We start from the raw sequence: 599 nt of genomic DNA on the forward strand, positions 1-599 counted from the left end.
GACAGGGTGCTCAGAGCTGCAGGAACTCGGCCACGAAGGCGACCAGGATCTTGCACAGGTCCGCCATGGTTGGGGGGTGCAGGTTGTCCTCGGTGTCCTCGAGGGTGTGCCACACGGGCGGGAAGGGCGTGGGGATAAGGTGCAGCACGGGGACACCTGTGGGGACACGGTGGGGCGGGGGGACGGACACGTGTCCCCCCCTGGAACATCAGCCACAGGACCCCAGCCGCCCACCCTGCCGCCCGCCCTGGCCACGCGGCGTGGGGACACGGGGACAAGGCGCCCCAGGGGACGGGAGGGAGGTGGGGACGTCACCTCGCTGGAGGAAGGGGACGTGGTCGTCCTCGACGGGTCCCGGGGCCGGGCTGAGGCGGAAGAAGGGCTGGTCCCGGGGGGCGGTGAGCAGCAGCCCCAGGCGCCGCAGCCGCTGCTCTGCGCCGGGGACACGGCGGGGCAGAACCTTCTGTGACACCCCCAGCCGCCTCCCCGTCCCCAGCCCAGCCCCTTGTCCCCATCCTGTCCCCGTTTCCATCCCTGTCCCAACCCTGTGTCCCACCTCGTGCCCCATCCGCACCCCCCGCCTGACCTCGTCCCCACCC

General features: G+C 72.3%; 1 protein-coding gene across 1 annotated transcript; it reads right to left on the bottom strand.

Annotated features, from left to right (window-relative positions):
* Positions 1 to 6: 6 nt before the first annotated feature.
* On the bottom strand, positions 7 to 532 carry LOC103900091 (glutaminyl-peptide cyclotransferase-like protein). The gene is made up of 2 exons (XM_009280682.1): positions 316 to 532; positions 7 to 156 (listed from the first exon to the last, which is right to left on the bottom strand). The coding sequence occupies exons 1-2, from the start codon at positions 530 to 532 to the stop codon at positions 11 to 13; spliced, it is 363 nt and encodes a 120-aa protein (XP_009278957.1). The 3' UTR covers positions 7 to 10.
* Positions 533 to 599: the final 67 nt, after the last annotated feature.

This window comes from Aptenodytes forsteri, unplaced genomic scaffold (genome assembly GCF_000699145.1).
Source record: "Aptenodytes forsteri isolate BGI_AS27 unplaced genomic scaffold, ASM69914v1 Scaffold244, whole genome shotgun sequence".
Classification (NCBI taxonomy): Eukaryota; Metazoa; Chordata; class Aves; order Sphenisciformes; family Spheniscidae; genus Aptenodytes; species Aptenodytes forsteri.